At 39.6% G+C, this 12,138-nt stretch overlaps 1 protein-coding gene across 4 annotated transcripts in view; it reads left to right on the top strand.

Annotated features, from left to right (window-relative positions):
- The window catches only part of LOC100306798 (B-cell linker), a 12,397-nt gene extending 1,350 nt beyond the window's left edge, over positions 1–11,047 (top strand). Inside the window, 22 exon segments of one of the 4 annotated variants that reach the window (NM_001165337.1) lie at positions 1–60; positions 2,764–2,829; positions 3,937–3,983; positions 4,200–4,240; positions 4,429–4,546; positions 4,890–4,984; positions 5,136–5,205; positions 5,325–5,468; positions 5,626–5,651; positions 5,751–5,776; positions 5,921–5,977; positions 6,137–6,167; positions 6,309–6,360; positions 7,230–7,293; positions 7,422–7,449; positions 7,550–7,580; positions 7,767–7,842; positions 8,021–8,052; positions 8,249–8,304; positions 8,502–8,585; positions 8,750–8,905; positions 9,018–11,047. The exon segment at positions 1–60 is cut by the window's left edge and continues 48 nt beyond it. In NM_001165337.1, coding sequence (NP_001158809.1) covers positions 14–60; positions 2,764–2,829; positions 3,937–3,983; positions 4,200–4,240; positions 4,429–4,546; positions 4,890–4,984; positions 5,136–5,205; positions 5,325–5,468; positions 5,626–5,651; positions 5,751–5,776; positions 5,921–5,977; positions 6,137–6,167; positions 6,309–6,360; positions 7,230–7,293; positions 7,422–7,449; positions 7,550–7,580; positions 7,767–7,842; positions 8,021–8,052; positions 8,249–8,304; positions 8,502–8,585; positions 8,750–8,905; positions 9,018–9,134 — 1,464 coding nt within the window. In that variant the 5' untranslated portion in view covers positions 1–13 and the 3' untranslated portion in view covers positions 9,135–11,047. 4 annotated transcript variants of the gene reach the window in all.
- Positions 11,048–12,138: the final 1,091 nt, after the last annotated feature.

The following is a 12,138-nucleotide window of genomic DNA, read 5'->3' as shown; positions in this document are numbered from 1 at the left end:
TACTCATTAAGATATGGATACATTTAACAAGCTCACAGCTCCTGCAAGTGTAAAACTTCGGTAAGAGATACCCATATTTGTATGCAATATTATGTTGGGCAATGTATTTGTAACACTGGGAAATATGCTATATTGTTAACCTTTGTAATCAAAACCAAACTTTTTTACAATTTAAATTCTGGCTATTATTCAATGATGACCTATTTCTATAGATGACGTAGTGGCAACTGGCAAGTAAAGAAATGCCTACCGTAAATATATAATTGTATACACTAAGTTTCAACAGGTTATAATACTGTACATCTGTTCCATTGTTTTCCGCAATGCTCACAATAATACATTTACCAGACAATTTTTCTCTGTACCTTATTGTAGGCCACAGAAACTATTCCATCCAATGTTGCATCCAGATTAAGTTAAACAGTAAACAATGTGTTTACGCAAAAACAGTTTATTTATGATGGCTGTTACATAAATCAAAATCTAAAGTGAGAGGGAATGCGGTAAGAGAAGACTGACTAATGTGGATGTTACTGTAATTCCACGTCTCGCACCTGTCTCCCTCATGCTCTCAATCTGTAATTGCATGTAGGCTTCAGTGATTGAGTGAGTTTGAGTGTGAATGGGTGTGAACTTTATTCACAACTAAGGTTAATCTTCACCTCCAAGTACTAGCCAACGTGGAATGTTGACTCTGAAAGACTGCAACTATGGTTTTTGCCAGAGCCATATATTTAGACCTTGCCATATATACACACACATATACACACATCAGACCCCTTGACTTTTTCCACATTTTGTTACGTTACAGCCTTATACTAAAATGCATTAAATTGTTCAATCTTCACACAATACCCCATAACGACAAAGCAAAAACAGGATTTAGAATTTAGAAATAGCTTCATGCTGCCATCTAGTGTAAGGTAAGAAGTGATACATTCCATAAGTGGTCTCTACTATTGTATCAGCTACTCTAGTGGTTTTCAACCTTTTTTCAGTTACTGTACCATCAAGTACATTCAGGCCTGTCCAGAATACCCTTGAAGTACCCCTTCATTTGCATTTTACCAGTACGCTTATGGTCTCATGAGTCTTCTCAAGTAAACCCTGTGGATAGGCCAAGTACCCCCAGGGGGTGTAATAAAAAACGGAAATATGTCATTTACATAATTATTTAGACCCTTTGTTGAAGCAACTTTGGCAGCGATTACAGCATCGAGTCTTCTTGGGTATGAGGCTACTGTACAAGCTTGGCACACCTGTATTTGGGGAGTTTCTCCCATTTTTCTCTGCAGATCCTCTCAAGCTCTGTCAGGTTGGATGGGGAGCGTTGCTGCACAGCTATTTTCAGGTCTCTCCAGATATGTTCGTGGCTGGGCCACTCAAGGACATTCAGAGACTTGTCCCGAAGCCACTCCTGTGTTTTCTTGGCTGTGTGCTTAGGGTCGTTGTCCTGTTGGAAGGTGAACCTTCGCCCCAGTCTGAGGTCCTGAGGTACTTTGTTCCGTCCATCTTTCCCTCGATCCTGACTAGTCTCCCAGTCCCTGCCGCTGAAAAACATCCTCACAGCATGATGCTGCCACCCCCATGCTTCACCGTAGGGATGGTGCCAGGTTTACTCCAGACGTGAAGCTTGGCATTCAGGCCAAAGAGTTCAATCTTGGTTTCATCAGACCAGAGAATCTTATTTATCATGGTCTGAGAGTCCTTTAGGTGCCTTTTGGCAAAATCCAAGTGAGCGGTCACATGCCTTTTACTGAGGAGTGACTTCCGTCTGGCCACTCTACCATAAAGGCCTGATTGGTGGAGTGCTGCAGAGGTGGTTGTCCTTCTGGAGCTCTGTCAGAATGACCATCAGGTTCTTGCTAACCTCCCTGACAAATGCCCTTCTCCTCCGATTGTTCAGTTTGGCCAGGTGGCCAGCGCTAGGAAGAGTCTTGGTGGATCCAAACTTATTCAATTTAAGAATTTTATTCTTATTTATTTAACCTTTATTTAACTAGGCAAGTCAGTTAAGAACAAATTCTTATTTACAATGGCGGCCTACCCGTCATTGTATGGAGGGTAGGCCACTTGAGGGTAGGCCACAATAATGATGGAGGCCACTGTGTTCTTGGGGAGCTCCAATGCTGCAGACATTTTTTGGTACCCTTCCCCAGGTCTGTGCCTCGACACAATTCTGTCTCGGAGCTCTAAGGACAATTCCTTCGACCTCATGGCTTAGTTTTTGCTCTGACATGCACTGCCAACTGTGGGACTTAATATAGACAGGTGTGTACCTTTCCAAACCATGTCCAATCAATTGAATTTACCACAGGTGGACTCCAATCAAGTTGTAGAAACATCTCAAGGATGATCAATGGAAACAGGATGCACCACAGCTCAATTTCAAGTCTCATAGTAAAGGGTCTGAATAATTGTGTAAATAAGGTATTTCTGTTTTTTAAGTTTAATACATTTGCAAACATATCTAAAAATCTGTTTTCGCTTTGTCATTATGGGGTATTATGTGTAGATTATTGAGGGAAAAAATGTATTTAATCCATTTAAGAATAAGGCTGTAACGTAACAAAATGTGGAAAAAGGGAAGGGGTCTGAATACTTTCCGAATGTACTGTATGTGTATGCTGTAACATTTTGTCTAGCACGTGTTATTGTCTCCAAATGGTGTTAACAGTTATGTACTGTATTACGTTTATGAACACTGCATGATTTTTGTTGAATATGATACCTTTAATGAGAATCTTTAAACGTGTCTTCCAGCCAGCTTCAGAAGATGGTCCAGGATATCAAGAAGAATGATGGCAGTATCCTAAACAGGCTGAGAAGGTCAGTTGATCAAAATAAATGTTTGACACTCCATAAACAGAGAGCATTGCTTAACACTACTCTCTGTTACCCACAAGTTCGCAAGGACACCAGTTGTGCCCCAAGTTCCTTATATTGAGTTATACACTACACTGACGAGGTAGAGGTTGGCATTTATCTGAAATGCAGTATATGAGGGGAATGAGATTCCACATCTCTATATGTGGGAACAAGAACAGAGATATGTATGGCATTGGAAATACAGCTCAGTTCAGCTGAGAGTGCAGTGCACTCACATGGGATAATTTCTTCAATGTTTTTTTGTGGTGATAAACAAGGTTATTAAAGGTTTTTAACTAGTTTTTATTTCGTTTAGTTTTGGGGTTTTGATTTGGAATTCAGGGGGGGGGGGGTTAGGTTAGGTTGAAATTCTAAAGTAAATTTCAATGTGACTTGGATTTAAAGGGAATAGCCCCGAGACAAAAATTTGGTGGAAATGTATCTCGCCCATATTTAACCCAATCCAATGCTTTTTAACTTTTGTAAGAAGAATCAAATTAGCTACCAAGAATATTTGCAGGTTAACTAGTGATAGCTAGTGATAGTAATGCACAAGCTATGCCTGTTTGAAACATCGCATTCGCCTGGCCGCATTAACCCGCAAGATAACAGTTTCAGTACAGTTTTTTTTTTTACAGGTTTGTTCATTATTTTATTTCAGTTTACTAAATAGTTTTTTCATGATTAGTTTTAGTTTCAGTTTTAGTTTACTACAGTAACCTTGGTGATAAGTGGCTATTCCTCTTTCTTCAATCTGAAAATAGGCAAACAGAGAAACATGTACAGACAGCTGGCTTTCCTCTCTCTCTTTCCCTCCTTGAAAAGGATCCACTGGCACACACCTGTATATGTAAACATGCTGTAGAATTAAAGTATTCAGTAATAGATAATGAAGAAATGACATAGGTTTCAGAATGAGCAGGTGATACTACACAGAACTGGGAGGGGTAACATTAATGTGTACAATCACTCTTCAGGCCCAAAGTTGAATGTCTAAAAAAATAGTTAAGTCCATTCTTGTTTCTAAAACTTTGGCTTTTACTCCTAACTGGTCTGTCTGTACTGTAGATTTCAAAACAAGTCATCTCCAAAACTACCTGTAAGAGACTATCAAGGTAAGACCTATCTACATGTCTCACAATGTGGCCCTTGAACTAGTGTATATAATAGTAACAATAGTTTGGTTTTGGGGACAATGGTCAGCAATATTTTGCAGCAATATGTTCAGAATATGATTTCAGAAGCTACGATGCATGTCTTCCCAATGCTGTAATTTCCAATGACTTTGCATCTCATACTGTGGGGCCCTTATTTAATATTTATCTTTACAGGTAATGACGTGAAGGAAGAACAGCGGTCTGAAAAAGAGTTTGTGAGTTCAATCCACATGCTATATTGATTCTAAAACACTAAAATATTAGAGAAATGCTTCTAATATAAACGTGCATCTGACAGTGCTCCCACAGACGTTTGACTAATGTCAGCAGCTGTACAGTGTTTACACTTTACATCGACCAAAGATGTGGGACTGAGCATCTTAACGATATTATGATGTTGCAGGACAGTGACACTTATGAGGTCCCACAAGAGGAAAAGGATGACAGCTATGAGCCTCCTCCCTGTCAGAGAGTCTTCACCTCAACTTCGTCTGCCTCCTTTCCCAGGGGGGACTACATAGGTGAGAACTCGTCCACTCTGCCACACACACACACACACACACACACACACACACACACACACACACACGTATGCATCCATGCAGGCATGCACACACGCAGGCACTCACACACACGCACAACCACACAAAACTACTACTTTAAATGCGGAAGACACATTTCAGTTGAATGCATTCAGTAGGTATCCCCTTTTCCCTTTCCTTACTCTCTCTCTAACACACACACACACACGCACGCACGCATTAGTCAGTGGACCGTGACAGACACCGATCACCGCAATGACCACGTGTTGTAGCGTTATGCAAATACTGATGTCCTGTTTCTGCTTTTGCTTCTCTTTTCCAGACAGCTGCCGCAGCAGGCCGCACCACTCACCCAGGAAGCCCATCTGGCCTCCAAAGACCACCAAACCATCCCCGTCACCATCACTGCCCCCTGAAGTAATGTGAAGTTGTTAGGCAAAACAAGAATGATTCTTGTTGCTTTCTGTTTTCATGACAGTGCGTTATCTGTCATACCTTTATGACAGCATATTGACACCTTATTTGCCTCGTACTTTTTCATGACACATTGTATGATCGCTGTCTTTAGGAAGACTACGTCAACCCAGAAAGTGACAATGAAGACAACTATATAAACCCCACAGAGGAATCACCTGCTAGTAAGCTATCCCAATAAATGAATCAGACACTGGAAATATGATGATCCAATTATATTATCTTCAACATACAGGTGTCATGAAACCATTGCACATTTTTATCTGTTGCCAATCACCTTCAGACAAATGTTACCAAGACACCTTAATGTCAACATACAATCCACATGTAAACTTCCCTTCAGACCGTCCGATGCATGGAAGAGGCAAACTGATAACGAGCAGTCGTTCAATGTCCAAGACTGTGCCAGAGCGCTCAAATAGCCCAGGTATGTAACTGCATCTCAGCAGGGGCACTGAATATATGGAATTGTTTGGGGGGGATTGATTGAATTTCAACAGATTTCCACACGTTTCATTTATTGTGCTTAATGTGCCCGACCGAGTTACAATTTTGAGGCTTAGTCTTTATGTTTTGTTTTTCAGATGTGTATGAAGTTCCTGACATGGAGGTAGGTTTGATAACCAACGGCTAATACATCACAATTAATAGTATAGTTAATGACTGTAGGACTATGCTTGATGTGTCCCATGTTCTCTTTCATCTAAAGGAAAACTCTCCTCCCCCAGTGAGCAGGTCAGTTCTGGTTCAGGGATGGTAGCACTTTTCAGACCGGGTCAAATGGGATCAACATTTCCCCTGACAGAAATACAGTATCTAAATATCTATTTATTGGAAAAGACACAAAAATGACAGCTTTGTTAAATTTATTTTTTACAGACCTTCCACACTCCTCAGAGTCCCTACACAGAGTTTGCCCCCTAGATCCAGCCCAAGGTGCTAACAATGACTACAACCTCCTCTGGAGACCAGGAAACATGGATTTTATGCATGATTGCCATTGAAAGATAAACTATTTAATAAACATGAGGTCGTTTTCCTCTGTTTCATTGCCACACTGACATGAATAATTCATATGTTCTCTTCCTTCTCCAGAATGCACATAAGGAATTGTCATCCCATCCCAGTAAGTGCTACTGTACCAAAGAGACTCTGGACTTTGTACCTGACCCCAAATACTTTCTTTGATGAGATAGTAATAGAACAGTAAAGAGTGGATATTATCAGCACTGGAATCATGAACCATTTTTTTGTTATTGTCATCCAGATCCAGGAGCCAATAGATGATGACGAATATGAAGTCTGCAATCCAGACACAAGTATGTTTTCATCCATATTACCACCATCAGCCAAATGACTAAACCTTCGAACATCAATGTGGCAATAATACATTCTAAAAGAAAACAGACAACTATTAACAAAGAACATTGTTCCATATCCTCCAAAATATTTGATGTACTATGTTGGTAGTTACTTCAATTGGCTAATTATGCTATCTAGTGGATTGCCAGATGCAAAACAAAAATGGAACATTAGTAAGTTGCATGGACTCACTCTGTGTGCATAATAGTGTTTAACATGGTTTTTGAATGACTACCTCATCTCTGTACCTCACACATACAATTATACGTAAGGTCCCTCAGTCGAGCAGTGAATTTTAAACAAAGCGGCTTGAAAATCTATGGCAAGACTTGAAAATGGCTGTCTAGCAATGATCAACAACCAACTTGACAGAGCTTGAAAAGAATAATGTACAAATACTGTACAATCCAGGTGTGCAAAGCTCTTATAGACTTACCCAGAAAGACTGCTGTAATCGCTGCCAAAGGTGATTCTAGCATGTATTGACTCAGGGGGTTGAAAACGTATGTAATCAAGTTATATTTGTGTTTATATTTCATATTTTGTTTTACAAATGTTTAAATTTTTCTTCCATTTTGACATTACAGAGTATTTTGTGTAGATCTTTGACAAAAAAAATGACAATTTAATCCATTTTAATCCCACCTTGTAACACAACTAAATGTGGAAAAAGTCAAGGGGTGTCAATACTTTCTGAAGGCACTGTACATGAGACACAACACAACATACATTACAATGAATGGAACTTAAAAGATTGTAGAAGACGTACTTAACAGAACTTACTTTATATGTGTGAATTTACTGTATGTCATCTCTGTTCTCCTAGCTGGCAGTACAATGTCTGTGGAAAAACCCCTGCCTGCACTTCCCAAACCAATGCCCAGAGAGACGTACGTGTCACTCACTAAAATTATATATCATATTTTCTGTTCATTGCTGGCTGCTCGTTCACTTAGAAGACCACTGGAAAAGTCTGGTTTCAGGGTATACCTAACTCACATAATCCTCTCTATTTTAGGAAGCCATTGAAGCCATATTTTAGAACGGTAGGGGAAACTCAAAAATATATTTTGGGAAAAAAACAAAGTGTGAAATTCTAAATTCTATGGGAAATTGTGCAGGGTGATCATGTTTGTCTTTTTTCAGAGGCCAGATATTGCATCCGGGGGAAATGAAGGTAGTTACCTATTCCTAAACTGATTTGATTTTATAACCTTTTATGCCTATGAAATGCATTACAGTACATAAAACACACAATTCAATGAATGACATTGTTAAATCCAGAAAGTGTTTATGCAGTCATCCACTTGCATAATAGTAGACCACTGTAACACACTCTCTTGCTGTATCTGCTTTTCCACAGGCAAAGCACTGGCCACGAGGCACATTAACCAGAAACTCACGGCCACACCCCAGCCCTCTGAATACAAGCGTGCCATGTAAGAAACATCATGACTTCATAAGAAATCTCTCTATTTTACGCCATGCAGATATCTCTTTATAGTCTGGCCCCAGATCTGTGTGTACTGTCTTGCAGAGTTAGCAAGACAGTACAAACCGACATGTGTCAAGGCCAATATAAATTATCCCGGAATGTTCTTCTTTTCTCTACTGCAGGATTCCTCTGCCACAGATGTTGACCTCTCACAGTAAGTACAGGTCTGAGAGAGTCATGTTGATTATAAATGGTACGCAAACGGCCACAGGCAGATGACCATAACCTCGACCCTGACAGTGACACAACACAGCAAATATTTATTCTGTGAATGGATTGTGCTGTGTCTATACAACACTAAATTAGTACTTTAAAAAAAAAAGAAAATTATACTGTTTTCTAATTCCCAGAAACGGATAGAGGAACTGTACCCACAGATGAAAATGGGTTAACAGATGCTGAAGAGGTGATTAAAAACTTGACCTAAATGTCACAATTTTATTTATAACATACTACGATGTAGCTCAGAACACTGGTGATGGCATGCACAATACATGGATGAATACACTATTGAAGTTTGTGAAAACTGCAAAGCATATTAGAGCCACATGGACTTGACTTTAAACCCACTTTCTTGTTTCTGTATTTGTGTGGTTGTTGTAGGGGACAGATGTCTTGAACAAACCCTGGTATGCCAGCACCTGTGACCGTAAGACAGCTGAGGATGCCTTGGTTCGCTCAAATAAGGCGAGTCTCACTCACATGAATTACGGACAATTAAACATACTCTTATTATAATCTCGGTCTTAAGATCAACTTGCATTTTTTAATAAACTAAATCACGGGTGTTAGGATAAAAACGAGACTTTGATTGCTCCAGCTGACTGTACTGTGCATCTCCTTTGTTTCAGGATGGGTCCTTCCTAATAAGGAAGAGCTCTGGTCAGGACACACAGCAGCCATACACTTTAGTGGTGTTTTACAACAGTAGAGTCTACAACATCCCAGTGCGCTACGTCCAAGCATCGCAGCGATACGCACTTGGAAGGGAGAAGAAAGGAGAGGAGGTAGACAACATCTCATCTTGACGGGCTACAAAACAATTTTCTGATATCCATGAAATATAGATGGCCTGATTCCTAACCTATAGGCCTGACACCTTTTATTGTATTCCCTCAGCATTTCACCAGTGTTTCCCACATCATTGAGAACCATCAGAGGAACCCCCTGGTACTGATTGACAGCCAGAGTAACACCAAGGACTCTACAAAACTGTGCTATGCTGTGAATCCTTAGGCCTCACTAGACACTAACTAGTCCTATGGACCATCAGGGATTTAAGGTTCAGACTTGGAGTCACATTCCAAATCAGTGCGTCTAGTGGAAGACCTGTGTGCAAGTCATCAGGCAATTTGAGGCTGCTCTCAGTCTGAAATTACTGACCATCTGTTCAGGGTTTGTGACAAACAGTTGGATTAGTCTAGTCACATTCACCAGCCATGGCTATCCAAGCAAGATCAGAATGAAATTGACTTACTGTAATGTGCTAGTCTCTCTAGACAGACGGGTTGCTTTTGGCAATGTACCAATGCTCCAGCTTAACACGTCTGTACGTAACATAACGTCAGTTTGACATAGAGGAACTACATCACTGCCTTCTCCGCCTGTTGCCCACATCCCCCGGCCACAAAATAGAAGCTATCAAGATGAAGATCACAGAGGTTATTTTTAATGAGTGCATTTGGTAATTGGCTAGTTTGCATCAATTACCTTTACTAAAACCACTGCAAAGGTTTTGCCTGCAAACTTAGTATCGTGATTTGATGGGAGAGGTGCCTGTCTGAAGAGGACCCTCCTGGAACAATTTTTTCCCCTCTTTTCGAAATGTACTAAGTCAGTCCGTCATGATTACCATACCCTAGTCACTGCTATTGCCTAGGGTCGTGTTTCCGAGACCAGTACTGTGCCAATTCAGTAAAATAGTTCATGTGTGTACATTTTCAAAGTTGTGTTGAACATTTTGCATTCTATGGGGTCTTTTCCACCAACCAAGCATGGCCCCTCGAATAGTGCCATTATGTATTCTTAAAGAATCAAATATTGTAGAAATATTATAAATAGAAAGTAACTACAGTAAGCGTGAATGGTATATGATGCTGGAAAGCAACACCAATAGAACAAAGAAATGTCTGCAGCATTGCGTTTTATACCTTATTCTTTAGTTGTGTTCATTAACTCAAAATGATTGATGTTACCTGACTTACATACATATTCAATAATCACACATATATTGTCAAACTATTTGTATTTATTGATCTGTACAACACATAATGCTACCAGGTGTGTATCAAGATAAATACATATTCATTGTGTAAAGGTCAGGCACTTGGAGAAAAACAAATATTTTTTAAGTCAAAATTGTACCTCTTTCCCTGACTTCTCAATGCTATTCCAAACCAGGTACGTCCTATAATTCATCCATGCCAGAGAGAGAGAGAGAGAGAAAGAGATGCCTAGAGGGGCTGCTGAACATACACGCCATTACAATGATGCACTGTGATTGTGATGTGGAGAGACACTTTGACAATTTTCTGTTTAAATGCAAAAATACATGGTGGCTGACTAATGCAGACGTGTGCAGACATGTGCAAGGTCAGAAAGATGTGCTATGTGTATTTATGATTTGGGTCCATTTGACCAAGGGTCCTGGGCTGACTAACTAAAAGTAGCCCTTGTCATGGATACTGTCAGAACATAAGGAAACATACAGTAACATGCATATCAATATTGCCATAAGCTTCATAAAGTGAGATAATGGGAAGAAGTATTCACTGTCTGTTCATAATCCTATTAAAAAACATTATCATTTCAAGTCACAATAGGAATTTCTTTCAGAAAAACTATATTTTGCATGTAAAACCAGCATTGTTAGGCTATATGCAGACATGCCATCAGTCATCCTATAACATACTATGGATTTTGTTGAATTATAAAAAGGTGAATACTTTGGACTACTCCTGCAGGACTATCTTAACAAAATGTGCCCCACACATGGATACTACTATATTTGAAACCATGAATATTTTTGGTACGTACTGTACTGTATGCATTCAAACAAAAACATTCACTATTTTCTATGACCAATAACAGGGGGCGGGGAATAAAACACAGTGTACATCTGAAAATCAGAAATAAAATGTCAAATAAAATAGCTTTTCAATTTTTTTTGATAAAGCCTAGTAACATAAGAAACCTGCCATCCCCTCCAAAAACTATAATCATACCACACACACACTATACATACCCGTATAATGTTAAATGTTCACGTTTAGAGCTTTAGGAGTATGGCTCATTCGTGTCCTTCTTACAGTGTTCTGTGAAAGAGTCCCTATGACAATGTACTTAAATCAACTTATATAGCATTGCATATTGGCTAGACATAACTGAAACAACAAATAGATTGCATCCTATCTAAAACGATGATAGCACTGAAACATAAGTGGGTTTCAAATGAAATACTTAGATATGAGCAAATGAAAAAAATAAACATTAAAAAAAAGAAATGCAAATTTTACCTGAGTGTTAGAGCCATGTATTTTCAAAGAACTCATGTTGTTACATAGATTTTGTACACTATTATTTTGTCATCATTATCAACATTATTCTCTAATAAGACAGTGAAATTAATTTCATATTTTCTGTCCATTGCTTTTGTGCAGGATCACCTTTCTCAACTTTGAATCCAGTGTAGATTACATTATGACTTTTCACATTCCAACTTATCCCACTCTCTAGTAGATTCCATCAGATGGCGCTGGCCATGTCCAATCCAAACCTCCTGATCACTGAAGACTCGGCCACAAAACCAGCAGCTAAATCGTAATGGAGGCTCAGTGCTGTGTGAGATTGCATTCACCACTTTGTACTTCTTTCTGCTCATCTTTTTCAGCTTCAATTTCAAGATGAATCTCTCTTTCACTCTGCTCTCAGGCCACATACGTTGAGAGATGGAGGTATTTGTTGGGGCATTTGCCCTAAACATATTACAACCCATGCCTGCAAGGGCCTTCAATGTTTTTCGAGACAGCAGAACTTTTTGGACCTCCCCTTTGTACCTGTGGACAGTTTCCATGATATTTGTAACCTCGGGAATGTCTGTGTCTGGGTGATTTAGCACTACAACAGGCTGGTTTCCCCTTGGACATGTAATGAGTTGAGTGGGACTTAATGGCAATAGCTTCAGGGTCCTCTCCACATCTCTAGGGCCTGGCTCCCAGTGATGTGCCGCTGCAGGTGAAGC

The sequence above is a fragment of the Salmo salar genome, chromosome 01, assembly GCF_965601325.2.
Source record: "Salmo salar chromosome 01, fSalSal1, whole genome shotgun sequence".
NCBI lineage: Eukaryota > Metazoa > Chordata > Actinopteri > Salmoniformes > Salmonidae > Salmo > Salmo salar.
This window is presented reverse-complemented; position numbering and strand designations above follow the sequence as displayed.